This window comes from Trachinotus anak, unplaced genomic scaffold (assembly GCF_046630095.1).
Source record: "Trachinotus anak isolate AG129_WGS33_773 ecotype Australia unplaced genomic scaffold, CSIRO_AGI_Tana_v1 ptg000025l, whole genome shotgun sequence".
In the NCBI taxonomy this organism is placed as follows: Eukaryota; Metazoa; Chordata; class Actinopteri; order Carangiformes; family Carangidae; genus Trachinotus; species Trachinotus anak.
Window position 1 is genome coordinate 15,057,767 of NW_027273876.1, and position 26,969 is coordinate 15,084,735.

Consider the following 26,969-nt stretch of genomic DNA (forward strand, 5'->3'; position numbering starts at 1 on the left):
TGCAAACATCGGGCATGTAGCCTGACCAGTCTAACAAAGAACTGTTTCTACACTCTGACAAACAATTCAAATGTAGTGGCTTCCTTCATTTTTCAGTTTCTATTCTTGGACCAGGTCTTTTAAAGGCAACATGGCTATTATTATTATATTACAAACAATATGAACAATAATAATAATATTATATATGAGTTTGTATTTTTTTTCTGGTGTGAATTGATCTGTAATTAAGTTCTGCAGAGGCGTTCACAGTACACCAAATTTTATTGACACATAAAGGCATACAGTACTTATATACATCTTTTTGAGTATTTACAAAATAGAGAGCCCATGGATGTTACACATGTATAAAAATATGCATTACATCTATATAAATATATACACAATGTGCAAAACATATGGCATTACAAACAACAAGAGGCATGGCATGGGTGGTGGAGATAAGAGAGGAAACTCGGCTACGATGAAAATTGTAAATCAACTGATGAGGGTGGAGAACCTCGGTGCCTCTTCGCCTGCGCTTCCACTAATGTGCCCAAAATACATATAATGTAATGGAAGGTCTTGTACAGAGCTCTGTTCATAAGTTCAGCTCCTCTAACCCACAAATGTAAAAATGTTCACGTGATGACACGGACGCAAGGTGGATGAGGACGAGCAGGAGCAGGAGAGCTGAGGTCAACATGTGGAAGCCTGATTTGACGGTGCTTCCGCAAAACCTCTGACATAAGAGGGTTATTCAAACGAGCCCTCGCTTATCCACTCAGATATGAAGTGCTTTTCAGCTTAAAAACGAATGTATTTCTCTGTTTGCAGTAAAGGCTCGTACATGAAGAAGATCAAGGCAGGATTTGACATACAGTGCAGTATATCAAGGGAGAGCAGCCGTTATTGCTTTTCGCTGTCCCAGTCTGGCCAGTCAGCAACCACAATGGCCAATGGTAAAGTGGTGTCACATCATAGAGTGTAAATCGTGAGTAGATTTACTGCAGCCAAGAGGTTTGTGTATGCCTGATTTGAAAAATAAGAATTAAAAAAAAAACTCTGCAAACCAAAAATATACACATACAGATTTAACACAAACATGAAAACAAGATTAAATGTTGCTTCCTTTTACTTTTCACCCTAAAAAAAACAAAAAACTAAACATGATAATATGTTCCACTGCTGCTTAGACAACAAAATAGCAAAAATGTGACAGCCTTAAAGCTGGAAAAAATACACAACTAACTCATCACCTCCTTTAGGATACACATAAATCAACTAGTGACTCTTCCTGTTCATCCTATGCAGGATTTAACACTCGCAGCAATGTGGGGAAAAAAGAAGAAGAAATACAACTAGACCCAAGCAGGTACAGCGAGAACGTAGATCAAAGCCCAGAAGCAGGTCTGTACAGTATTTGGCCAACTCTTTCAGGGGGTCAAAGGTAACTGGATATGAGCACATCCAAGCGTCTTGACCTGATCTGATGAGAAACGTGTATGTGCAGCAGTAAGAGCATTGTGGTTTGTTGACAAGACAGTGTCGACATGAAGGGCTCTCAGTCATTTTGCTCAGGTCTCCACATTATTGCTGATGTGAACAGCAAAAATCAGCATTATACAGGCAGAGAAAGCATTTCTGTAGAATACAATAAAATAAAATAAAATAAAATAAAAAAACAAATCAAACAAACAAACAAAAAAAACCACAGCCCCATTTACTTTTTTCCTCTGCTAGAAATGACCCTGAAGTAACAGTTGCCACTGAAAATGTGCCATCATGCCACAACTGGAGAGCAAACGCCCTCTAGTGGGCACGGATGTAAAAACACAATGAAGTGGTTAAATGTAAATGTAATTTCAACAAACATGGATATTTAAGAGAATTTAGGAAGAATTAAAAAAAGCTATCTTATTTCAAAGTGCTATACAGTAAGACTGTATCAATCCCAAAAGAATATTTATCCTAAATCAGTAACTCAATATTTAGGTTTAAAAAAAAAAAAAGATGAGTGGGATGTGATGCAATCCATTAAAAATAAACATTGAGAATTTATCACGGCTTTAGAAGGAGCTAAGCCCTCGTCACTGACGCCCCGCCGCGTATCACAGCTCAGAGGTGTCTGTGCGTTTTTGTATCACATCAACTGAACAACACAGATAAAAACAGTACAACAGTCATCAGAAGCCTTCTGAAGAGTACATTTTGGAATATGCCGACTGGTGAGCGAATGATTTTGATTTCATAGATATTAGCAACGAAAGAGCCCGAAACAGCCCCGAGATTAAACGTGAATACAATCATGCACACGGAGACATGCACAGATGTACATGCAGGAGAGACAGGAGGACAGACGGACGGACGGACGGAGACACACACACACACGCCTGCTTCTCTTACGCAACCACACGGTCAGGAAACTAAGTTTGTGTACAGGCCGCAGCAGCTGATGCGTCACATGTTCAGACTATTTCACCAGCCAGATGTTGCCTTAAAGTCCAAGCTTGGTCTCTTGATAAATGGGCTGGTGAAGCAGACTAACGTTCAGCTACAGGTCAGTTTAACTGGCACATTTGTTGGCTAGTGTTGCAGTGATTTCCAACTTTGACACACACACACAGACACTCACAGACACTCACAGACACACACAGAGACACACAGAGACACACAGAGACACACAGAGACACACAGAGACACACAGAGACACACAGAGACACACAGAGACACACACACACAAAGTGCAGGGATACTGTAGGACAGTTAGATATAAAGCTCATCGTCTCCAAAGACATCTTTATTCCTTGATATAACTTGCAGCGCACACACGGTTCACACCTATTACGGTTGTGTGTCTGCATGTCTCATAAACTGATATTTGTTCCCTTATTACTGTTTTTTTGTCAGTTTACTTTCAGAGGAAAAAAAAGAAAAAGCTGCCAACTGTGTAAGTTAAGTCCTTTGTTTTTATCTTTTCAAAAGTACATTCAAAATAAGAGACTTGGACAACAACTGCTTTATCTCTGGAGTGATTGGCCACATGATCATTCTGCTGATCACAATCATATTGATCACTTTATATTAACGATCACCTTGGATATGCAAAGTTCACATTTCTTTGTTCTGAGGTGAAGGAGGCGCGTCGTTTGATCTCTCTGCCTCTTTAGTGCATAGCTCTCACATAGACGGAGGAGCTCCATCCTCTCGTCGTCTGACTGGAGTCGCGTCTTTGTTCTTTAGAGTTATTCATCAGCTTGACCGGAGGGGGTCACGATGGGTCAGAAGAAAAAACAGTCACATCTGATAGGACATATCAGATAAGTCAGCAAACATGTAATCTACAGTATGTGGTAGAGTGGACCAGTGTGAACAGAGGCTTGACCTCCTCTCAGCTGGGGAAATTTCTAAACTTGGCTCGGTGACTGACTGAGCTTCGAATCGTAAAGGGAACAGACACTGCTGTAGCTTTCCCAGGTGAAGTGGTCAGTAGCTGAGGCTGCAATGACCTCCCAAAGAACCTATGTCCCAGGCAAGACTCAAATGTGTTTTTATTGAGAATCTAATCTCCTCCCAACTGGATTCAATCTGTAGTCTGTGATCTGTGCTGCCACTATAGCCTCTTATGGCACAGTATGCCTCAGTGGATCAAAGGCCTTCACATCAGACCACCTACAGAAGCATCTAGGAGGCCTTTTACACCTGCACTTACTGTACACACACAGTAAACCAGACACCAGTCAAACCTCCAGTAGGAATAACTGTGCGACCTCAGACATCAGCTCAGGCTCTCTGACAGACAAAGTCAAGTTGTTTAGTGTGGTTTGAACAGTATTTACAGACAGTCCATGCTACCAGTCTTCATTTGGCTTTGTCTCCTCCTTTCTGTAAATCATCATTAAAATCATGACATCAGACACTGAAAAGGTCTAAAATCCCTACGTCACAACCACCTCAGTGATGACACGTCTTCTTTTAAAGCTGTGCAAACTCCTGCTTGTAGTTCAGCTTGATCAGTGCACTGCCTGTACAGTGTCTCTTACTGTAGTATAGTGGGGAATATTACAGATGGTATGGATGTACTGTGAAAGAGTGATAACGGCACAGAAGTGCCATGTTTTCTCCTCCTTTTGTTTCCTTTTATTAAAAATGTTTTAACTCATCCTCTTATCAGCCGTCATTCCCTTTCTTTTTCTCTTCATCCATCCATCTCTCGCTCCCGGCTCAGCTGCTCAGCCGACTCTCCTCCATCTTCCTTACCCGAAGCTCCGTCAGTCCCAGTGCAGCTGCAGGTCTTGTGTATCCAGAAAGTCTGTTGGGATCCCCAGCGGTGTGAGTGCTCCGGCAGGACCCGGGGGCATGGTGAGGTCCAGCCACTCCATGTTGTCCAGTGCCGGGTCGGACAGGCCCATGTTAAGTGAGGAAGGAGGTGAGGAGGAATCGCAGAAGGACAGGTCTGATGTGTCCATGGGTGAGTAGGGTTGCTGGTCCATCAGCTGGGCCTGCAGCTCCTCCATCAGGCCCCGTGTGCGCGGGTCTGAGACTGGCGACGTGTCAGCCAGTGTGCCCTCCAGAAAGGCCTCCAGCTGATTGTCTGTGGCCAGAGAGGAGAGGCTGGACAGGCTGGGGTCGATGACGGGGCTCAGGGTGGGCGGAGGAGCCAAATGGATCTGCGGAGGCGGTCTGGAGAGGGCGGTGTTCATAGGCAGGGTGGTGATATTGGCTGTGACTGGGAGAGTCTTATTGAGAGACACTGGGGGGTCCTGCTGGATGAATGGTGTGATTTCTAGAGGGAGGTACAGATGAGAGTGAAGAAAACATGGGTTAGAGTGAACATTCAACAAATGGGGGCTTTAGACTGAAGCTTTTTAAATCTAGAAAGTTTTTTAGCGTTAGCAGCTCGTAAACTCCCTCACTCCAACACAACCTTCATGTTCCAAGTTCCTTCAAACACAAATTGATTAAACTGGATGTTATTTAACACGTATGTGTATGTGTATGTGTATGTGTGTGTGTGTGTGTACATTTCTGTTTCAACCTCTCTGCTTGCTTGGTAACTCCTTTTCACACACTCCTAATGGCAACATCATCAGATGTCACCATAGACTCAATATATATATTTTTAAACAAATCATAATTCCTATTTTGGCCGATGAACCCCCCGGCAGCTGCAGAAGTACCCCTAGGGGCACCCTGTGTGGGTTGAGGAGGAGCCTTTGTCACACTGGCCGAAGCAACATGAATATCTGATCAGCTATAACTGTTCAAATTCCACTTCCATACGAGGTGATGTTATCACATTAAGAACACTGCTCCCTCGGCCTGGTTATATAACAAACACTGTGAAAAGAGTTGCAGCAGTTTTCTCTCCGAGACTAAAATTCTTTAAACCTGCTCATAATAAAATTGTTCTGGGCTGTGCTGTCAGTTTGCATCAAGTTACCTCCACTCTCTATGAGGATGTCGAACAAGTCATCCATTTGCTGGCTGGTTGCCGTGGGAACCTGAGAAGACAGTCAATGGCGTTAGAGGACACTGGAGGCTGGTAAACAAAAAGTGAAACAATTCATCAAGGCTGAAATCCTGAGAACAGACTCTTTTGGTGACTCGTCAGCTGGGGGCGGTGCCTAGTGGTGTCTGTGTGTCTTTGGGCTGTGGCTGGGGCATATCTAACCTGTGAAACATTGTTGACGTGCATGTTGCGGCTCTGTTTGACAGCGTCCTCATAGCGGGGGGGCTCTCTTGTCTTGGGAGGCTGAGTAATAAGAGAGGTGGGCTGGAGGATGAAGGTAGGCTGGGGAGAAGAGGACTGGGAGGATGAGAGAGAGAGATGGAGAAAATGCAGGTGGAGTTAAGGACGGACCTGTGTGTAGCCACCATTACACAATGAGAAAATTGTTAAAACAGTAATAACTCGGCTCTGATACCTTAGTGAGGGGTCCGTTGGAGATGTGGTGGTTGGGTGAAGCCCGTGGAGAGACCCTGCTCTCTGGGGAGCTTCTGAGGAAACACTGGGGATTCATCTCAGGTCTAGTCTGGTTCTCCAGACCAGTAGTATTATTGCACCCTGTCAGAGTCTGTGAAGACACAAGAGAGGCTGACATCAGTCCACTGAACACAGCACAGGAAACAACACAGACGACTGAAGCCTCAAAAATCCCCTTCAACCCACCCCCCTCCAAAATTAGACACAGTCATACCTGTCAGAAATGTGCAAATCAGACACAGAACCAAATATAGATGTGGCATTAAAGGAGGAACAAAAGGCACAGCAAATGGGAAGTGTTTTACAAACACACGCCTCTGTAGCTCTTACACTGAGCTGCACTCGTGGGAAGATACAAATATAATCCTCAGTTGAAGTCCGACTCTCATCAGCTACAGCACTCCTCCACTTACAGTCATCACGGGACACATCACAAGAGTTTGAGGTTGATTTGTCAAGAACACATAAGACACTGATAAACTTTTCATTTTGCCAATGCAAAACTGCACATCCGCAAAAGTCGCTGGAGGATATGTGCTTACCAAGATACAACCAGTTATGTGGTGTGACTGACCTGTAGCAGTGGGTTGTGGTTGGCCAGCTGCTGGGTGCTGGGTGCTGTCTCCATCTTAGTGCTCTGCAGCTGAGGAACTGAGGCCTGTACCAGGCCTGGATTGGAGACTGTGGCCTGGAGAACAGGCTGAGATGTGGGGAAAAACAAACGAGTGTAAGACCACAACTTTGTGGGTGAACCTGCATCTACACGTCCAGTTCACCAAACTAAAACTGAATTTGTTAACACTTGTTGTGAGTCCCCTAAAGCTATAATAATTTGACACCACACAACATACCACAGACGTGTGATCTCACCTGCAGGCTGACAGTGGTGCTTGGCAGCTGGATTGCAGTAGCGTTGTTGGGTAGCGAGACTGGGAGGAGGATCTGAGTCCCAGCCTGGCCAGTCGTGGTCAGCAGAGTCTGAGGTTGCCCAGATGTGGTTAACAAGGTCTGAGGCTGACCCAGGACCTGGGAGACTCCACCTGGGTGGCTGATGAAGAACTGCTGCAGGCTGGGGGCTGCAGGTTGGGACTGGGGCTGGGTCTGAAGTTTGGGACTTCTCTGTGATTGGGGGATTAGCTGCGGGCTGGTGGTCACTTTAGTCTGGGCTGGGGGATGGATCTGGGTGATGAGCTGGGTCTGGGTCTGGAGCTGAATCGGTTTGCCAGCAGAAACAGTCACATCCTCCAGCTTCACCATGGTTGGTAGGGGGCTGGTGAGAGCCTGGGAGCCAAGCACAGAGTTTGGGATGGTAGCAGTGGTGGATGAACAGTTCGACAGGACTGTACCCTCCATCTTTACTACATTTGAATTCAGGACAGTGGGAACAGGATTCATGGCAGGTATAGAGGCGAGTTTGGGAGATACAGAGGCAGAGTCGGCACTGCAGCCCTGGCCTCTCTTCTCCACCTCCAGCTGCATCTTCAGCTCCTCCACCAGCCTCTGCTCCTGCTCCAGCTTCCTCATCAACTCTTCTATCTGCCGCTCCTTCTCATGGAGCCTCCTGTCCTTTTCTTCTGGGACTTGAAAAGGCGAGCGAGGTGAGCACCGTGGACCACAGCTCATTATTTGTGCTTCAAGAGCCTCAGACATGCCTACATCCTGCTGCAGGGTGGAGGGATCAGTGGGGATGGGAGAGACTGGCGGCGTGGAGCTCATGCTCTCTGGAGCCACCTGCTGGACTGGGAGGACTATGGCAGCAGCGGCAGTGGTGGTAGTGGTGGTGGTGGTGACCTCCATGGGGATGGAGGTGGTAGTGGCAGGAGGGGTAATGGTGGCAGGAGCAGGGGTGGTGGGATTGTCCTGGAAAGGCTTCAGCCTCTCTATCAGATCAGTCTTGGTTCCTGACACAGGGAGGCCACGCAGCTTTAGCTCCAGTTTCAGCTCGGCCACCTACAAAGACAGGAATGATCCGGTCATTTTAGATGAGTGCTGGAGGAATAATACAGCTGATTTTACTGGAATAGTTTGACATGTTTGGAAACACGTTTTTGCATTTCTTTGGAGGACTGACAGAATCAGCAGAGCCTGCACACAGTTAGCTTAGCATACAGACAGCAGAAAGGGGGGCTCAGGAGAAATCAATCTACCAGCACCTATAAAGCTCATTGATGAGCACATTATATATTTTGTGATCTACCGAAAAAAAATTGTAAAAATGACAACATAAGCCCCAGTAAAACCACAACTTGCTGTTTTTACACTTTGGTTTTTGTACAGACTAAACAGATTTTGTTTTTCTTTTACCCTTAGACAGAGTCAGGCTGGCTGTTTGTCTCCATTTCCAGTCATTGTGCTAAGCTAAGCTAACTGCCGTCTGGGCTATAACTTCATATTTACCGCACAGACATGATTCCACTCCTCTTAACTTTCGGCAAGAAAGCAAATAATGCCATTTCCCAAAATGTCAAAATATTCCTTTAAGTGTTGGTGTGAAAAATGTGTAGCTGTGTTAAATAAATCCTTCAGGTTAAAGGTTAACTTCTGACACAGGTGACACTTCTCACACAACTCCAAGATGAATAACAAATGGTAAGAATGCAGAGTAAAACGTCCCGAGTATAAAACCTTGTTCAATCGTATGTAGGGTTGTCAGATTTCTAAGAAAAACATTCTGTGCAATATCTTGATAGAATTTGGTTTTAACAGCTGAGCAGGCTTGTAAAGCCAAAAGGGGTCAGTCCCTCTTTAGTCCATGATTGTCCCAATAATTTTTAAATTGCTGGGCCATGGTGTTCCAAGCTGCAAGGGCGAAGGGCTTGCTGGTACAAATGGGTTTCCAAATACCTTCATCTCCTCCAGGTTGGCAGGCAAGACTCCTGGCTTGCGGTTTGACAGCGAGTTGTTTGGCCGAGCCGTAGCTGGAGGCAGAGGAGGAGGTGGAGGGGCAGTGGGCAAAGACACCACGATGGAGGTTGGCAGGCTGCTGGCACTGCTGCTCTGACCCTCAGCCACAGATCTGCAGAGAGGAGGAGACACAAAAAGTTGAGGTCATTGTTACTGGGGGAAATCACTGACACTATTTTGAATAAGACACAGAAAGAGAGGAAGAGGAGGTGGGAGAAAGAGACAAAAGAGTATTATTGTAGAGATAATTGGAAAGAGAGAGAAGTGAAAGAGAGGAAACAGAGAGAGGAAATCTGCTCCCAATATGAACAGAGCCTCCATCCTGTGCCCTGCGCCTCACTGACAAAGCCAGTCAACCGAACCACAGCGCACGAGAACAGTTCAAAGGGAGCTCAGCTGTGCCGCTGCTGAGAGGACATATATGAAAACAGCAGCTGGTGAAACAACATCCTGTTGGTTATTAATATGATTAGATGCAGAGTTGTTATTGGAAACAAGCTAATGGCCCTCTGGGTTGTTGAAAACAACAATATTTGGCTGCTTTCCGGCGTGTTCAGATAAAGAGTGATGGAGACGAGCCAAACCAGATTAGGGGGAAAAATGTAAAAATTTAAACACACTACAACAGCAGCAGTAGAGGCAACACAACTCAGTGTTTATCAAAAACACAGTGCAATTTTTTTTCACTATCGGGAAGTCGTGGTTTGTAGTTGTAATGTTCTATATACATACTTGAGTGGTGCTGGTAATATTGTCTGGTAGTTGTAGTGCTGCTGTTGCTGGCTGAGGATCTGCAGCTGGAGGAACAGCTGCTGCTGCTGCAGTAGTCGGGCGTAAGAGGAGTCCATGGGCACTTCACTGGCCTCCTGCTTCTGGTCTGGAGGAACATACTGGTGGTATTTCAGCTTTTTCACCCGGGACTTCGGCTCTTTGCCCTTCTTACTGCGACTCTTCTCTGAGGGCGTCTTCTGCTGGCTTTGCTGGTGGACGGAGGAAACATTTGAACGTTCGGATTGTCGACCAGCGTTAAGACACATCAAAAGAGGCTGTGTTACATTCAGAGGAGAGAGAGAAAGCCTTGCCCTTACTTTCACCAGTGTTGGGCCTGGTTTTGCGGGAGCAGGAATGACAGCTGGGCGGCTGGCAGGAAGCTCATTGGTAGCGATCACTTTCACAAAGTCTGGTCCTGCTTGTGTAGCAACTGGGAGAGGCTGAACAAGAAAAACAGTAAGACACTTATAAAGACAAAACAAACGCTAAACGTCTCATAAACACTGTGAAGTCCAATATCAATGTTATTAAGTTAGAGAAACATTCGGGGGATATTGAGCAGGCATGCACAAACACCAGTATTACACCAGTACTAGTTCTCCATCTAACCTGCAGTATGGTGCTGGATAGTGGTGGTGGTGCTGGAGCTGGGGAGGGCGTCTCTGGTGCTCTGCTCTCCCCTGGTGAGGGCACAGAGCTCTGAGACTCCTGGCTGGCTGGCTGCTCTGGCGACAGGGCATCACAGCTGTCTTCGTCCAGCACCTTGGGATAATTCACCTGGCCCACTGAGAGACAAACCGAGACAAACAAAGTGCTCTAAGACCTTTATGTCCACTCACTGTATCTCCAGTTCTATAATTCACTGCATTATGGTTACTCAAGCAAAGACCTCTCCCTGACAGTGTCCGTTAAGACAGAAACCGCTTAAATCACTGCTGCCATGTCTCTCACCGATGATGGCCTGTTTAAGGCTGGAGTCCACCGGCAGGATGTTCTTCTCCACCAGCTCCATCGGGCCGGGCCTCTGGGCAATTTTCTCGTTCAGGTTGTCGGCCAGCCGGGCCCTCTTCAGCTTCATCTGGGTGGCCTGTAATGAGGGCTCTGCTCCAGTCTCTGTGGGTTGAGGAAAACAAAATGTCACATGGAGTATATGTCAGCTTATAGATTTCTTCTTCTCTTAAATTTTTTCATAGCAACATATCTGCTGTCAACCTGAACCTGTGATGAATGAAATATGTAACAACTATGTGAACATTTTGAGAGGAAATGTAGCTCCTTTCAGCATAAACCCTCTCTAAAATATGCTAAATACATGTAGTAGGAGGAGATTCTTTATGCTATGTTGTGAAGAGAGACTTTCAATTCCTGCTCTGTAAAGGTCCACATGAAAACTGCATAAAAGATGAAGTGTACGTATTATGAACTAGAGAATTCAGTACCTTGCAGGATGTGCATCCTGACCAGCTCTGCTCTCTCTGGACGACTGCGGATCTTGTGTTTCAGGAAATTCTCAGTCTAAAAAAAAAAATTTATCGACAGAACAGTCAGTAAGGTAGCTTTAGTTTCCTGATCTATTATTTTCTGCTGCACTGAGGAACTCAACAGTGCAGGAGTGCTTTTCCACTACTTCTCAAGTTCAGATTTAGCACTTTATTTCCAAACTGTGTGTCTTACCCTGGCTCTCTCCAAGCTGCGAATCTGCCCATGGAACGCCGCTGGGCTCTTGAGAGCTGCAGGACATAACGTTTACATCAATGCACAAGTCTGAGTGCAATTACATTGTAGACAAATAATGATCAGGATTGAAAAAAGAGAGTAAACATGTTTATTATTGCAGATATCAGTGCAGTGGACCGGGGTCCCACTTTGTTATGATACACCTGCCCACTCCACATTAGCTTTTCTGTCAGTGATGGACATCGAGCAGCGCTGATACTCACGTGGCATGATGCCCTGGTCCACCAGCTGCTCCCGGGTTCGCCTTTGCTGAAGCCTCAACTGCAGCACTGAAAGCAAAAAGGAAAAAAATTATAAAAGAAAAACAGAGAGAGTAGAAAAACAGAAGGGTTAATCAGGAGGAAGAATTGATAAGGCAAACTGTTGACTGAACCAGCATACAAACATAAAAAGGGAAGAAAATGAAACCAATCTGAGGAGGTAACCACTAACTGACCTCTCCCCACCCCTGACTCATATCCTGCTTTCAAGTCACTAGGTTGGCATTGATGATAACATCATTATCATTTAATGCAGCGTTTCCCATACATTGATTCATTTGCGGTAGAGGTGCTCCAATCAGGGTCAATTTTCACTGGAAGCAGTATCGGAAATACAGATAAGTGGGTCTATTTGAAGCTCTATTCATCATGTAGAATTGTTTTTTTTTTTAACTACTCTCAATAAAATGGTATAATAAGTATTATCCTGCTCAGATCTGAGCCATCTTCTCCTATTTTTGGTTCATCTGGTCTGGTCTGAATCTCACAGAACATTACTCAAACCAAACAGAAAACAACAATGACCAAGGTTATTGGCTTTTGAAAAGTCTTTTTCCCAGTCACGACAAAAAAAAAAAAAAAATCATTCAAATCAACAAACATCAAAAACTATTTGATTTTTTTCCAGGAGTCCATTTTTCTATCCGAATGCACAGAAGAGAATCTACACATTAATTATTACATTGACACAATTATTACTTCACTGATAGTCTAGATCAATAGATAACAGAATGGAGTGAAAAACCATTGTACAATTAATTTGAAATCAGAGTCAGGAACACAGCCTCTGATTGGTTGACAGACTCTACCCAAAGCATCATGGGGTTGCTCGTAGACAGTTAACAACTGGAGCACTACACTGCACAACACTACGCTTCTGGGCAAAGAAAAAAAACTCATCCTTTGATGTTGTATAGGACATCGTCACCCTGGGGGATTCAAAATGAAGAGATCAGAAAGTATCATGAACTGACAACAGACCGGTAAAGCAGGTGAAGCCAGTTTAGCCGTGCGTAGAGAAATTGTCTCACAAGTGTTGCATCATTTGATTGGCTCTTCTGAACAGCCTTAAAAGAGGCAATAGATCAAACTATATAGTATTGGGCGATTGTCATCTGTGTAAGTGACGGATCGGAGGACCATTAATTCATAGCGGCCTGCCACAATATCAACACTGACCCCCATGAACTGGTTTTCTAATGAGTACAACCTCAGTCCTCAGCAGCTGTTTGAGGATGGGATGGGGTTTGATATCGTTTCCCTACTGTAACTTTACCGGGGCAGGACATCTCCCAGTCTGTTCATATAAACTCTTTAGCCTCCTGTTTTAATGTTTCAAACACCGCTACCCAAAAACAAAGCAGGAGCACCAGGCAATCATGAGAGGCAAAGACAGACATCCACCACCAAAACACCGGGTATGATTTTATTATCAGTTTTTCAGTGTTTATCAAGCTGGTGCCTCCCGTAACTCATGTTTTATTAAACCACAACACTTGCAGAACTGCAGGAGAAGCAGGAACCAGCATCAGCCTACTTCAGTAATCAGCATCACAGTAACAAAGAAGAAGAAGAGTGCTCACCTGCTCTTGCTCTGAACCTAGCACAGAAGCTGTTGAATGTGTCTATCTCCATACACGCCATAGTCTTATACTCCTGACCCATAAAACAGTCCAGAATACAACTGAGTGATTTCCAGTGAGACAGCCTTTGTATTAAAGCCCATAGTATTTCGCTCATGCACTCTAAAACATGATCCATCGAATGATAAAAATCCAGCACTGCAGCTCTTCTAAGAATTAGAGAAGCAACATTGGGTCCGTCCTTCATTTCTCTATCCCTCCCTGACGTTTATTCTTTTTTTTTTTTCTATTTCAGGGCCACAACTCCCTCCTCCCTCTCTACTCTTACTTCCCTCTCTCACTCAGCCAGTTTGCGATAGGGTATTTTCTGACTGTAGGCGATCCAAACACAGCCAGACGTGAAGGACTACACTGGTTCCTTGTAACTACTGAGGAACAGTCAAAAATATCACTCAGCACCGCAAAAGACAACAATGACTGCATCTTCACGCTTAAAGGATGAGTGTGCAGCAGCAACACAAGTACTTTAGAGCTTTAATCTGACGTTGTAAGTGGGTTTACAACAAGGGGAAGAGTCACACAAAGTAGAACATGTAGATTTGCACATATTAAATTCTGACCATGAGTACCGACACTTCTCCATTCACAGGAAAGGACGCGTCAAAGCTTGCAGTGAGACATAATCTCTTGCTCTAACAGGAAACAGCTGGCCTTAACAACTTTGTGTCCATTCATTATGACCACACATAAACTCAGGGTCCACTGGTTGCATCGCACAAAATGTCATAACCTTTTGCTTGAAACTGCAACTTTGATCCCAACTAGAGCTGTGGTGAAACATTTACAGAGAGTCTACCTTGGCTCATGTTTATACACCGACATAGAAAGTGTGCAAGTCAGGGGAGAGGCGGAACACAACCCTGAAAGAGGTGAGCAGTTTCCACCCCAACTTCACCCCGTAAATAGTTGGAGAGAGGTATGCAGTAGGGACGTGCTTGTTCAAGGTGATTCATAGACTTCCAGTCTGTGGCATTGTCCTCAATTCCTCTGGGAAAACACCGTTCAGCCTGACAAACACACGTTGACCGGTGACCTCAGCAGGCTGAGGAGAGCGGTGAATGATACGACTGAGCTGTTCGTCCACACAGAGACAGACACGCATGCATCAGCCCGCTCGGCAGGTCCGTGGGGGAAACACGGAGAGTTAGAAGAGAAGACTGATCCCACTCTCATGTTTCCATTCAATATGAAACTGGCAGGAGATGGTGAGCTTATCTTAACTTAGCTCAGCACCACCCAAAGGTTACAAGACCAATGTAAAACTGCAACTTGCACAAATGAAACAACAGAGACACATCATGTTCAGTGGTGAGTTACAGAGGCATGTATGTGAGGATGGGATGAATGATCTGACTCTTAAAGAGAAAGCAAATAAAAGTGTGTTTACCAAAAGCGTCACAATCTTCCTGATTGATATTGCATCATTGCATGTCATCATTGCATCATTCATTAGTTTAAATCCTCTCACACCTCTGTGGCTCTATACCCTACACAGTTATAGCAGTATATACACCTAAATAAACAGGGATTGATTTAATAGTGCTTAAAATATGGGATTTTTCCCGGCATACCCACATATTTTGATTATTAAAAAGTTTGCCTTAATTCATCAACCAAAAGGTCATATTGATAGGCTTTCTCAGTTATCAGAAACCTTAATGATTTCAGTTTATAGGCTACCTCTTACTCTCATTCGCTGTCACTACAACTCTGCTGACAAAGCAGCACTGCTCCTCTCCCTCCAGACAGACACTCTGAGCTGCGGCCTCCTGCCAAACATAAACTAAAGTGGCCTCAGACACTCCCACCTGTCAAGACAGTGGACAGATTAGCACCTGCGTGTTAAAACAAATATGAGTGAAGGGACTCTGTGGTTGGCAAAGTGCTGGGGATGTCTTAGAGGCTGGAAAATATGAGATAGGTGCGTGTGTGTTCTCACTGGAGGGGGAATGACAAAAGCCAAGATGAGTGTGTGCTACTACTGTTGACATGCCACAGAAATTTTCCACCGTCGAGGCGTTTTACTGCGCTCTCCTGCAGACAGCAGCAGACAGTGCACACAAGAGCACAAAATCCTACATTCATCCAGAACATGTTTAATCCAGTCTGGAACGGCTCTGGGTAAACACCCTGTTGTTGACTGTATCTGACAAATTAGATTTTTCTAAGCACGGCGATCAATATCACAACGACTGGACTCAACTGATCTCCCGACGCCATCTAAGCCATGATTAGGAACTGGCAGACGCAGGAGCGAATCTAACCCGCTCCTGAAGTCTGGTAATCGCGTACCCATCCATCAGTGTCTGAGTCAGTCCTGTGTGGCGGCCAAAACAACACCGGCAGCGTGAGGGTGATGAGAAGCACACAGGCAGAATAACACGACGAGGATCATTTCACTGCGCACTGCAGAGGAGAAACTGAAGCTGAGGACTCACATTTATGGTTCGTTTTGAACTGATTGGTGGATTCAGGGCATGTGTGCCTGTGTACGTGCAGTAATGAATAGTGTGAAGGCCATTTATGTATGAAGGGTATTTAAACTGGGCTGCCACTCATGTCACCACGCTGGAGGAGTTGCAACAAAGGGAGACAAAATCAGAGAGGAGACAGGATGCAGAGATTTGTGAGTTGAGCCTTGGAGTTGAAGTGACAGGCTTCGTGTCCAGGCAACCATATGCACAACTAGACATGTGATCAACTAAATCTGTGGGGAGACTTGTGATTCGGATCGTGGGTCGTGATTCTACCTAAAAAGATTGTGATACAATCTTTTGATCGCTCAGCCCTGGGTGCAGCACTTTGTTTGGTGTTGGAGGGTTTTGATGACAATAACTCTATCAATAATATAATTTTGTGCCAAGAGATTGATCAGATAATTTAGAAGCAGAATTTCAGCATGAGTATGATGATGATGATGATGATGATGATGATGCAGACTCAGAGAACGTGAGCTTCACAGCAACTGCATGCAACCGTTTAGCAAAAACCACAGACAGTGACTGTGATTTGTGACTCTGGTGCTCACTCGTGTGTGGTTAATTAGTAACAGTTATTGATCAGTTACAGAAAATAACTAAATAATCAAAACTGAAACTTATTCTTTTTCTATTTTTCTTTCTATTTCATAAAACTAGAACCACCCCCGACCACAGATTTTCCTGGTCAACTTGTTGACTATTCGTCGCACATTTATGACGTTTTGTTTTGTCCGACCAGCAGACTGAACCCCAAAGATCGGAGCAGTTGTGACCGTGACATGAGACAAATAAGTGTCAAATCTCCACAACAGAGAAGCTTGAGCTGGAGAATTTATGACATTTAGCCTAAAAACTGACTGAAACACATGACAGGTTGTCAGAATAGTTTCTGAATTGGTTTTCTGTGAATTGATTTATTGATTAACAGATGATCGTTTCAGCTCCAGACATTTTAGGAATAACCTAATTTTCAATCTTCTTCTTCTTCATGTTTTTTTCTGCCAGTGTAATCTAATCCCCCTGCAGAAAAGCAGCTCTGCCTCTCTGCGAAGTAATCGAAATATTTTGTGTCTCCTTTTTCCAGCTGAGTGGCTGGGTTAATGTATCATCTGAGTTAATGTGTCTCCTGTCATGGTACGTCATGGAGAGCCTGCACAGCAGTATGTCCTCACCATTTTTGCGTTCACTGAGCGGAGGCAGACTCTGTGTGGGCTGCAGCGACAGCTCCTCCATCTCATGGGTCACTGCCTCGCTCTGGGGACTGGGCACCAGCAGACTCGACGACCCAAAATCCCCCTCTGCTCCGAGGTGCCACTGGGAAGCCTGGGGCTCCATCCTGCCTCAGGAGGGGGTTGGGGGGAGGGGTGGGCTGGGGGTCCCAGGCAAGCAATAAGGGTATGGGTCACTGTCCCTTTAAGTTATGCCTCGCTGCTACCTGCATGGATATAAGAAAAAAGAGCGAGGAGTTAGAAGGAAAACTAATGACAGCTCCTCTCCTCTCAATGAACAACTCACACAGGAATACATCACTCAGGGATATTTTGTGGGCTCCTCATGAACACCAGTAATTCAGAATAATCATCATCATCCTGTTGGTATGACTACTTCACCCAACTGCTGAAATGCTAAGGGTGGCATTTCATTTCAGCCATCTGGAAGAGCTCAGTCGCAGCCCAAATTATTCATTAAATGAGCTGGGTTGGCTATTATACTGAATAATCACTTCAAACCGCTGCTCATGAGAAACAACGCCAGCGTGCCCATGAATGTTCCCTCTGTTCAGACGGGCTTCATAATCTGGAATATGACGTCGCTGTGGCGGTTTCAAACAGAGGGAACGGAAACATTCGGGGAGCAAAACAAACAGTTTAGTATCCATGGCTTCCCAATGGTCTCTTAACCGGCAGATGACAGACTGCTCAGTCTGAACATGTATGCTATTTATCGCTCTCCAGCAGCACCCACACTATCCATTCCAGGACATAAGTACTCTTTACTAACCGTCTTGATGTGTTGCTTTTGGCTGAGAAGTGCTGTGTTCCTATTGCTGCCTTTAGTTCTCCCTGTAGGCCCTTTAAGTGCCAAAGGCATTAGACAGTTGAGGAAGACTATGGGACTCAGACACATTTGGTTACAACACATGTAAATGTTGTCCACTCTGGCTGATGTCATGTAATTTATCCAACACCGTGTTTTATCATCTCTTGCTTTTCTTCTCTGACCCTTATAAAGTAAATGATCTAACAATGTTCTGCCACTCCATTCAAGACGGTGTGTTTTAGTAAAGACATATACTGTGTTCCTGAACCTAATCTTTTTGAGATTTTCACCCACATTTTATGGTACTTAACATTAAAATGGTGTTTTCTGCTGGAGGAAGAATCACTGTACGTGGCATTTTTAAAACACGAATTTAGCATTTTTAAAAATTGCTCCATCTCGTTCCGATCTGTTTTTAAACAACAAAATTACAAATTTTTTTTTTTGAAAACTTCCAAATTAGCCCTATCAACATATGGATATATTCAGTACGTCATAATTAAGAAATACATTTCAAATACTTAAGTAAAAACTAACAAATTTCTGGTAATAATAAAAAGTTAGGCAACCACATAAAAGATGAGCTCATTTGTAACATTGCATTCCTCAGTTCCTGTACTTAATGTCTTGTTTATATTGTTTTATTTATAACATAGTCATTTATTGCTCTGGATGGGGATGGGGAGTGGGGGTATTCTTTTTTTTCTATTGCTTAAAAAATTGTTTTTATTACTTTTATTCTGTAAAGCATATTTTGTTACATTGGTTGAATGAAAAGTTTGATTGACTGAAAAAAAAAGAAACATCAGCCAAAACTTAAAATCACAAAATCTGAATACACCGATAAACAATAGATGCAGCCTCTGTCGATTTTTTAAAATTTGACCTGATGTCAGATTTTCATCAGTAACTTTGCAGTTGTCTGCAAGAGCAGAAACTAAAACTACATTTCCTAGTATCTGTGCTGTTTGTCTGTATGTCATCTACTTGATGAATGGCTCACGGTTGAGACGTCATGAATAAAGTGAGTAACAGTTTTGGTTATTTCACAGTCAGGAGTTTTAGATCCAGTGCCTCTGTCTTAAGGACTTTCTGGTGTGCAGTTACTTTGTAGTGACTGTTACCTGCTATATCTGTGACATTTTGGGTGTGTGCATTCGGCCCCACCAATCAGGCATCAAGTAATACCATGTGAATCAGTCCCTGTTCACTTGGCATTTACTGGTAATCTCAATTGGTGTACGTTGGATCTGGCCGCCGTCCCCCACTCTTCAAATCTTGGCCTCCAACTCGCAGCCACTTTCTGGCCCCTTAATGATGATTAAGTGCCACTAAAACAGCGAACTACAGACGGTTCAACCTCAGTGATTTTCTGTGACAGAAGTGCAGTGATAGATCTCCAGTAACAGCGTTTGAATGAACTCATCCAGCCTCTGGTCCGTCACATGTAAGCACTTCCTACAGATTACAATCAAACAGTGCATCCCGTACTCTGAGGCTTTTGCTTTGGATTTTCTGGGCCATGTCAAAAATGTTTGAAAGGGGACTCAGCATACACTGTCCCTGGTTGAAGGCTGTTCTTCTCTCTCAGGTTGGCTTTAAGCAGTAGATGGGGGGTTGTTTGCAGGGATGGGAACCCAGACATGGTTCCAGTTGAGAACCGGTTCCAAACTGTGAGCTGGAATTACTGGAATCATATGCCTTTTGGAACAGCAATAAGGTAAACTTGTTATCTCTTGTCTCCAAGTTGGATATCAGCCAACAACAGCAACATTACATTGATGCGCTGTCTGCAAACTGAGCTTGGTCTGTGTGTTCCTTACCAGCCACTTCCAGGGCTGTTCTGTGACTTTGTGTCGAACCAATACATGGTGCACATCATTTTAAAACAACTAATGCAAGATGGAAAGCAATTGAATGACACTGAATTGAATGATTAAATATTGAATTGAAAATGTTAGCTCGTTATAATGGCCACTATGGATACACATCTCTCATTCACTCCAGCCATAGTATGAATAGGATTTTATATTTGAAAATGTATCAAATCTGGCAGAGCCTGTTTGATCTGATGCACCTGATAAAATGAACAACAACAACAATAATAATAATAATAATAATAATAATAATAATAATAATAATAACAACAACAACAATCATGAGCTGAAGTCACAGTCTACTGGCTTATGTTTCATTGTAGGGCCAAAGCTAATTGTATGATATTGTGAGGACTGGACTCATTAGTCATTACATCAGCAGAGCCAAAGCTCAGTATAACATCTTATGTTTTCTGTTGATAGTCACTCTGTTCTGTGTAGGTTGACATATTCTTAGACCGACTGATGGAGCAAACGTTTAAGGAGGAGGATTGTAGTGGGAGCACTGGGACGTCAGGTGGGACTGTGTGGCAATAACCTGTGCATGCCTACTTTTCCCCCCCTCACAGAAAATTAATCAGGAACTGTTAAGGAAATTGATGAAGAATTGGATGAATAAGCAGAATCGATAATGGATTTGATATAAAAAAAAAATCTTATTAATTCCCATCCCTTGTTGTTTTGGTAATGAGCCACTCAGGTCCTGGATTTCACTATTTGCTACAGAATAATCTTCCTTCTCCTCAGTTTCTATGATAAATGGTTGGGACATGAATTGCAAATGACACATAAACAGCACTTACTTCCCAATTTTAGTGTCTGGTCCTTAATGCAGAACTAATATCCTTAGCTAAATGTTGATGTGATCCACATTTTGACTGGATTAGATAAAGGATGTTGCTTAATTTGATAAAAATGAGCTGATTCAATCACATTTACAGGTCTTTAAAAGGAAGTTTGTCAGTAATGGCTTTGCCCAAGAAGAACGCAAATACAGAGGAAAAGGGATTGGAAAGAAAAAATACTGATGTATTTCAGAGTGCATGACAACCTCCTAAACCAGGTCAAATGTATTTGTGTGCTTGCCTGGAAATAGGTGAGTGTCTCCCACAACTACAGGAAAGCAAACAAAACTGTCAGTAAATAATAATATGGTCGATAATAATGATAGTCATTCTCTTGATGAGTTCATTCCTACCAGTAGTAGCAGAGGACAGCAAGGGACGGAGGGGAGAGAAGTCTGGGCTAGTTGCTGTGCAGAGTGATGCTAAGCCATGGAGTCAAACCTGGTGGGAGAAAGAATGGAGAACACGGTGAAACAACTACCATGAACGCTTCCAACTTTTATTTTTGTGACATCTGTGATACTAGGCACCCATTATATCCAATACATCAAAATCCAAAACTGTGTTCAGTGCTGTGTTGTCCTTTTCATTGATTTTCTAAAATTAGTTTCACCAGCACTCTTTTCTGCCTCTGTCCAGTCTTATTGCCTGTTGCTAATGCCTCTTTGTCCGTTTATCCCAAACAAATGACCACTGCTGATGGTAATGTGAAACATGTTTTCTGAAAGACAAAGTAAAAAATTAGAGTTGTTCTGATTCTAGTATTGAAGGAATCAGAGAGTATGCGAGTCTATGCACTGACCCAATACCATGTAATGTATTGATAAACTTTATAATTTCACAGCCACATAAAACCGCAGTTTTCCTGGAAATCAATTCTTCTTCGCTGCTCTCAAACAGTGACCTACAGTTTCAGAGCAGCTGCAGCTACTGTTAAAGAGTGGTGAAGTCGTGTAACGTTAGCCGTTGGCAGAGGTCACTAATAGGTGGTCTGCGGTTCAGGTTCAGACCCAGATGCTGTCCTTTCCAGAGCCGGGCCTATACCCTATAAATTATTATTACTACACTTTGACAGAGTGTTTCTGTTTTAAGCGGCACAGCTTTTCAAGTCTTTGTAGAACTGGTCAAGTGATGCTACTCAGCCAGTCACTGCTACTCAGTGAGTGAGATACACACAAATGAAGAGACGAGACGAGAGGCAGTCTTAAAAGTAAGGCAGAGTCTCAGCTACGGAAGCCCAGAAAGGCCATACTCAGCCCGTTGAGATAATGAGAGGAGAAAAAAGTGCAAGTATGGCCTTTCCCAGCTTCCATACTCAAATTGCAGTAGTAGGCTACAACAGTTCTGGATGCTTTTTTCAGATATTGTCATGTATGAAAAAAACTGGAATCAACAGTGTAAGTGGACTACTTGATTACTATTATGATTTTAAAAACTATAAACAAATTATTTAAACAAATTGTTAACACAAAGAGTTTAGGAATGATTCTGCCCCGAGCTTTTTGATCCATATAAGTGGGTGATTACTCTAAAAACTATATTCATGCATTTGTTCATGTTTTACAATGAGCTATGCCATACAACAATGTCAGCACTCATATCACATGCATACTGGGTTTTTAGCTGTATGGATACAGATACAGCTATTACATTTTTTTAATGCATTAGCATCAGATCAGTACTTGGTATTGGCTGATACACAAGTTCAAGTATCAGATTCTGTATCTGTCAGGAGAAAATGGTATCTGAACATCTCTAGTAAAAATGCTAAACCATTTAGGAACTAAAAAAATGGAAAAAGAAACAACTCTAGGGAACAACTAGTGAGATACTGGCCGTATTAAAATTAAAGCCCACTAAAAAAATAATGAAATGTAAACACATACACACACACAAACACACACACACAGCGCTGACAGCACCAGACAGCTGTTGCTTGAATAGCTGTGTTTGAAGATTTGTAGAGAATTAAACAGGTAAGTGCCACTTAAAGATGTCTGAATGAAACAAGCCCGCACACGAAAAAAGGCTGCGTCGGGGTCTGAAAATGATGTTAACAGGTTGCTAGGAAAACCCGCAGTGGTTTCTATGACAAAGGAAGTGCATCTTTCATGCATAGACAATAGAAAGTCTTGGTGCTCATGACTAAAGAGCTGTAATGTATCATCCCACTGTCATCTGAGGAGAGGCACTCTGAATAAGAATCGATCGAGTGCACACAGGACTGTTCAGGACATGCGCCTTGTGTACAGAGCAGATAGCTGAATTAGGGTTAGTTCGATGTATCAGTTTACAGACACTCTGGGAAGGTAATGGTCTTCTACTACACACAGTATCTGACATTTCCTGGTAATCTTTGTTTATGTGGGCTCCTCCCTGACAACAGCATCATAATATTTGTGTTAAGAACTGACAATTCTATGTTCTTAATAATAGAATAAAATAAAATAAAAGGTCACATGCGTCAGACCAGATTTGGAGGTAGATGGATTTTAGTTGACTAAAGTAAAAGACGAGAAAGAAAGCAGCAGTATCCTACAGGCAGAGAACTACACGCTGCGTGTGTATTCGTGTCGGCGTGGGGTGGGGGGGGTGCACAAAGCGAAGGGGAGGAATGAGTTGAGGGTGGGTGAGCAAGTGCGTAGGAGAAAGGGGGCAGAACAAACAACTGTCACGGCTGACGAGGCGTTGTGGGATAAACAACGGCGCTGCCCCGGCAGAATCAAAGAGCAGATCCAGATGGCAGGCGCTGCGTGCTGCTCTGCCCTCGACTGTTCTTTTAATGGCATGGGGGCAACAAGTACCATGTGTTTCATCAAAGGGTAATGCACACGGTCTGTACACACTCACTCACTCACTCACTCACGCGCGCACACACACACACACACACACACACACACACAAACACGCTAAAAGAATCAAAGGTGTGCTCAGCAGTAGAGGGTGAGGGAGAGACTGGCATCTGCTCACCGTGGTTATGCTCAGATATAATGCAGTTTTACTTTTCCACACAGGTTTCAACAATGAACAAGAGGTCATGGCTATAAAAATGTTTAGATAACTGACAAATGTGTTACATGACCAGTCAAAGGACTGCTGTGTTATTCTGCCACTGGGTGTGTTTGGTATTTAAAACTGGGCGCAGATAACACGCGGGGTCACTGCAGTTGCCTGCGCTTATGTCAATCATCAACACTGTACTGTGCAGCACGACCACAGAGATACTGACAAATGCTCCTATCCCTTCCCTGTCAGCAGCACGTAGCCTTTTTTTTCCCCTCACTAAATATGTCACCAACAACATGTCGTCTGTGTGCTCAAAATGTCACTATGACAAATTAATGAACAAAGTCATCACCATAGACCACAGTATCAAAAATAAACAGCTGTTGATTGCATTTGAACAGAGAATTATTCTTGAAAAACACCAATACTGTTATATGGGCCAGCGCCACATGGATAGTGAGTCAGAGGCGGCAGAAGCGAATTTTCAATCGGCACTTGTGCAGCTATGGAGGAAAACAGAGAAAGGAGTTTTTGGAGCTGTGCCCAGCTGCCACAGAAAGATGGCCTGGCCGCTTAGATTTTGTACTGACAATAACTGGACAATGCACATGAAACAAAGAACCTGTAAGGGCCTGAAAAGTCAGAGAGTCAAACAAAAGTTCCAACAAACTGACTGATGATGCCATCTTCAGATACCTGCACTGTCACAAAGTAGCTAAAAACACGTCACAATTCAACTGGTTTTTCCACCCAATGCTCAGAAAAACCAAATATTTAAAAACCACGTTTTCAGCAAAATAATCTCAAAAATTGCACAGTCATTTCACGGAATAGGAACTGTTAGAACTGCAGAGCTAGTCATCAGTAAAAAACATAGGGAAGTCATCAGTTCCCTGTCTCTGCATACAGACGAGAAGAGGTCATGGGTCAGCTTTACTACAAATAGGCCTGTGAAGACTTGCAGTGATAAAGCACCCACAAGCACTCTCATACACACACTCGCTCCCTTAACTGACAGCATGAGATAACTGACATCTGCAGCCTCGGCCTAAGAGCTACTAAACTATGAACAGTCAAGTAGGTCTGGTTTCTGTTTAAAGGATGTAAATACACCACTGACAACATGTAATGAATGACATTTACACAACTGTAAAAACAAACAAACAAACAAAAAAAAAATTAATACGCCTACCACTAAGCAAAGGCTTTGTCTAGAAACTAGACATGACTGTGAATCTTATAAAAGCGAGAGCAATTCATTCTCAAATCTCACGAAATTCAATCTGGAACAAACAGGGATGTTGAGAAGAATAGAATTAACTTATATTATTATGCAGGTAAGGGCAATAAACATCTAACAAGATTTGGCTTGTTATATTGCGTATTGGAATTATTAATATTGATCATATCACTTAGTCCTATTAATTCTGTAATTATGTGAGCAGCAAATGTACTGTGCACATACAAACCACATGTGCACACAGCCTGAGAACCACTCTGTGCCAAACTACACTTTCAGTCTGCAGTTTTCTGAGCCTTAAATAGACCACGTCTTGTCCTAAAAAAAAAAAGAAAGTCTGCTTTTATCCAGAGATAAGACAGAAATGATGTAATCACTGCGGCTCATTCACTAGAGTCAGTGTTCTGCTCTGTTCCCACAGGCACACGTGTGTTGTTGTTGTTTCCTTCCTGGCTGCCTTTGTGGACTTTGCTGAAAAGATCCTCCAAAAACAGTACAAAAGGACTGGACAAACAAACAAAAAAAAACCCCACAAGGATTTAATGGCTAGCAGCCAAAAACCATGGGACAGTCACACCTAAGATAAGAGGGACCATTTCAGCAGCCAAACTTGAACAGCCTTAATGCGAAAGGACACAAGTTAATAGAGCGCTGCCTGCAATGAAGAGTTTTGCAGGCTTGTTATGTAAAGCAGTTTCCGAGAAATGAATACAAATCTAAATAAAATGCCCGCGGTGGAAAAGCTTGGGTGCAGACTTCCTGAGAGTAGATAACTCTAGCATGTCAGTACTAACAAGTCCTGCATCTCAGTATGAATATGATTTGCCACAATCATTAACCTAAATATAGACAAAGATCAAGTTCTATTAAATGCAACAATTCAGCTTCATTTTAACTTAATTTGCCCCAGGGAGAGACGTGGAAAACCGTAGTCTCCAGTGATCTGAGCGGAGCAGTGGTCCTGCAAACCAATACTGCACTGGGAGGTTGATATAAGCAAAGCACACACGGATATATGGCTTACAGCCTCGGAATAATCACTTTGCCATCCAACCATATGCACAGTGTTTAAGTCGACGCCAACGATTCACACGTTTTAATGACAGGCTGTGAGTGGACACGGCCGCCTTTGAAACCGCCACATCCTGCCCGTCTGCATGACTCACACAGACCGCGACCTGTCGGGATTTGCTGCAGCGCTACCTCACCTCATACGATAACATCATCGGGGTTTGTCTTGTGGGTGGGGGGCTCACTGCACAGCATGCGTGTTGAAGACTTTCTCGATAAAAAAGGGGGCCAGCTCACGGTGAAACTGAATGTCATGCCTTAGCATTCAGAGAGCATCCGGGCTCAAGAATAAATAGCTGGAATAAACACACGGTGCGGACGGATAGTGACTTGAAAACTTAGCTGGTTTAAACAGCAAAACCAGGGAAGTCTTACTGAGCGACATGGCAGTCGGCTCCCCCACAGCCAATGTTATCGCGGTTGAGGAGGCGGGTGTGGGTGTGGGGTAAGCTAAGGTTGGCTAGCTACTTGAAATCTGACAGGTGAGTGAGTTGCAGACAGCGCCAGTCATAAAAGACGATGGGGCGCTTCCATGGCCATCATTTCCAGGGCTAGAAAACATATCTCACTATCAGTTACAGTCAGTTATCCTCTTTACAAGCCCCCCTGTGTAGTCTTACCCAGCCCTGGTCTGCTGTGCCTCTGTCTGCACATCACGAACGCTCCTCAACAACAGCCTCCTCACATTTTCGCCAGTTAGCTCGGTTTAGCTAACACGGGCTAACATGCTAAAAACAAGACAGCGCCGCCTCGGACGTGTGGTCTTACCGAATTGCGAAGACTTGAGACCAGAAGTCCGTCCGAGGTCTGGTTCACAACGAAATGTCCATTAGCGCCAGCGGGAATGTTTACTGCATTTCCTTTTTCTCCCCCAGCGATGAGATTGAAGTTTATTTCGCGGAGTAAAATGGCTGCGACTGGTCGAGGCTCGGATGCAGAGTGACGTAATGACGCTGTCCGACAGGAAGCGTTGGGGGGCGTGGCGGAGGGCAGGGGATCATCGCCCTCTTCATTAACTACCTTTGACGGACCTGGACTTTCTGCTCTAAAACCATACACATCTCCACACCACCACGAATACACATGAGACACTCTGTGTCCCGAGCTTCCGCATGTGGTTTTATTCTGTGATA

General features: G+C 43.8%; 1 protein-coding gene across 1 annotated transcript; it reads right to left on the minus strand.

Annotated features, from left to right (window-relative positions):
* Positions 1-242: 242 nt before the first annotated feature.
* Positions 243-26,767, minus strand: mrtfba (myocardin related transcription factor Ba). The gene is made up of 17 exons (XM_071463678.1): positions 26,605-26,767; positions 20,873-20,960; positions 16,930-17,192; positions 11,578-11,643; positions 11,312-11,367; positions 11,077-11,152; positions 10,589-10,750; positions 10,247-10,422; positions 9,955-10,077; positions 9,599-9,846; positions 8,807-8,978; positions 6,833-7,912; positions 6,537-6,662; positions 5,904-6,053; positions 5,651-5,785; positions 5,420-5,480; positions 243-4,762 (listed from the first exon to the last, which is right to left on the minus strand). Exons 3-17 carry the CDS (start codon positions 17,090-17,092, stop codon positions 4,248-4,250), a joined length of 3,309 nt encoding a protein of 1,102 aa, XP_071319779.1. The 5' UTR covers positions 17,093-17,192; positions 20,873-20,960; positions 26,605-26,767; the 3' UTR covers positions 243-4,247.
* Positions 26,768-26,969: the final 202 nt, after the last annotated feature.